The sequence below is a fragment of the Halyomorpha halys genome, unplaced genomic scaffold, assembly GCF_000696795.3.
Source record: "Halyomorpha halys isolate HHAL.00 unplaced genomic scaffold, Hhal_1.1 Scaffold146.1, whole genome shotgun sequence".
NCBI classification, from domain to species: Eukaryota; Metazoa; Arthropoda; class Insecta; order Hemiptera; family Pentatomidae; genus Halyomorpha; species Halyomorpha halys.
Genome location: NW_027110622.1, coordinates 52,203 through 53,617, shown reverse-complemented (window position 1 = coordinate 53,617; position 1,415 = coordinate 52,203). Strand labels below are relative to the sequence as shown.

Below are 1,415 nucleotides of genomic sequence, written 5' to 3'. Positions count from 1 at the left end.
ATACTAGCCTGCTATGAGCTGACTCAGGTCGTAACATATAATCCATTTACACGAGATTCTAAGTTCAATAATTTTACCAATTAGTTTTTTATGTTTTTCAAAATCTAATACTTCACCTTAAACAATTAATCCCTTCTCAGTGACCCTCAACGGTTTGCCTAATCGGAACATCCGAAAATCTGTTACAGGTACCTATAATTTCTTGCCAACTCAATGTTTTAAAACCAACCTCAGACTGAAATTCGTTAACAACAAACAGAAAGATCCTGTCCCACTTCTAAACCAATCCCATATTTTTTCACCTTCGTTGGTTTACCCTAATTGCATTATTTCCTAATTAAGTAAATCATGAGTCATTTGATAACTCTTATATCCTGACTTAAACGTACTATTTCAGCCCACTATTTTTTAGTCTCTAAATTTGCGGAAAATATGATAATCCCTCAGCCATTCCTTTCATTAGGATAACCATTTTATCGTAACCCTGGTATCAATTACGATCATTCATTAAATAGAGTTCTTGATGTCAGAAGGATTATTTAGTTTAGTCAAGTGATTGGAGAAGAAAAAGGAACTTAGCCAAATGCCTTTTCTTCTCCAATCTCTTGGATTTAATTAAAAATTAAAACTTTTAATTTAATATGTTGTATCTATAGTGTTAGGGTAATTGTGGACTAAAATTAGTGATCTGTGCAGAATAGCCTGCATAAAGTTTATAAAATTTATGTGGTTCTGGAATTGTATTAAGATTGTTCTTGAGGATGGCCGAATAGGCCAAAACATCTTACTAATAAGGAAATATAAATTGTTTTGAGACTCAAATTGGATAAAATATATTTTATTTAACCAATAATAATCATTCTCAAAAAAGTGTAAATTTTATATAACTTTACCTATTTTTTCAATTATTATTACGAGTAAACAGTAATACATATATACATTATTTTGTTCTAGGATCTTGTGCCTTTGGATTTGAAACTAATAGCTTGAGCGACCCAAATTCACAGCTTAGACAAATGGGTAGAGACCTTTTTGACTCAACAGGTTTTAATTGGACTCAGATTTCTTTCCTTCTGAGGTTTTCAGTTCCTCGCTTGCTCTTGTGGCTCAAATTACGCTCTATACCTTCCAGTGTAGAGAACTTCTTTTGTTCAACCATAAGTAGTGTATTAGAAACAAGGAGGAAAACTGGATTAAAACGGAGAGATTTCGTGCAGCTCTTACTTCAGTTAAAGGAAAAGGAAGTGGTGGAGATTGATACTAACGACGTAGATCAAGACGAACAAGAAAATAACCAAAATAACGAGGTTGAAAAAATTGGTAAGTCACATCAAGCCAGAGAAATCGTCCTTGAATTGCCCAAACATTAATAAAATCAGGACACTGACCTATATATATACATATATACATAAATA

General features: G+C 32.4%; 1 protein-coding gene across 1 annotated transcript in view; it reads left to right on the top strand.

Moving 5' to 3' along the window:
- Nucleotides 1–1,415, top strand: part of LOC106678553 (probable cytochrome P450 6a14) — a gene marked incomplete at its 5' end in the record, with an annotated part of 9,691 nt that overhangs the window by 5,078 nt on the left and 3,198 nt on the right. The window contains 1 exon segment of the mRNA XM_067048768.1: nt 955–1,320. Coding sequence (XP_066904869.1) covers nt 955–1,320 — 366 coding nt within the window.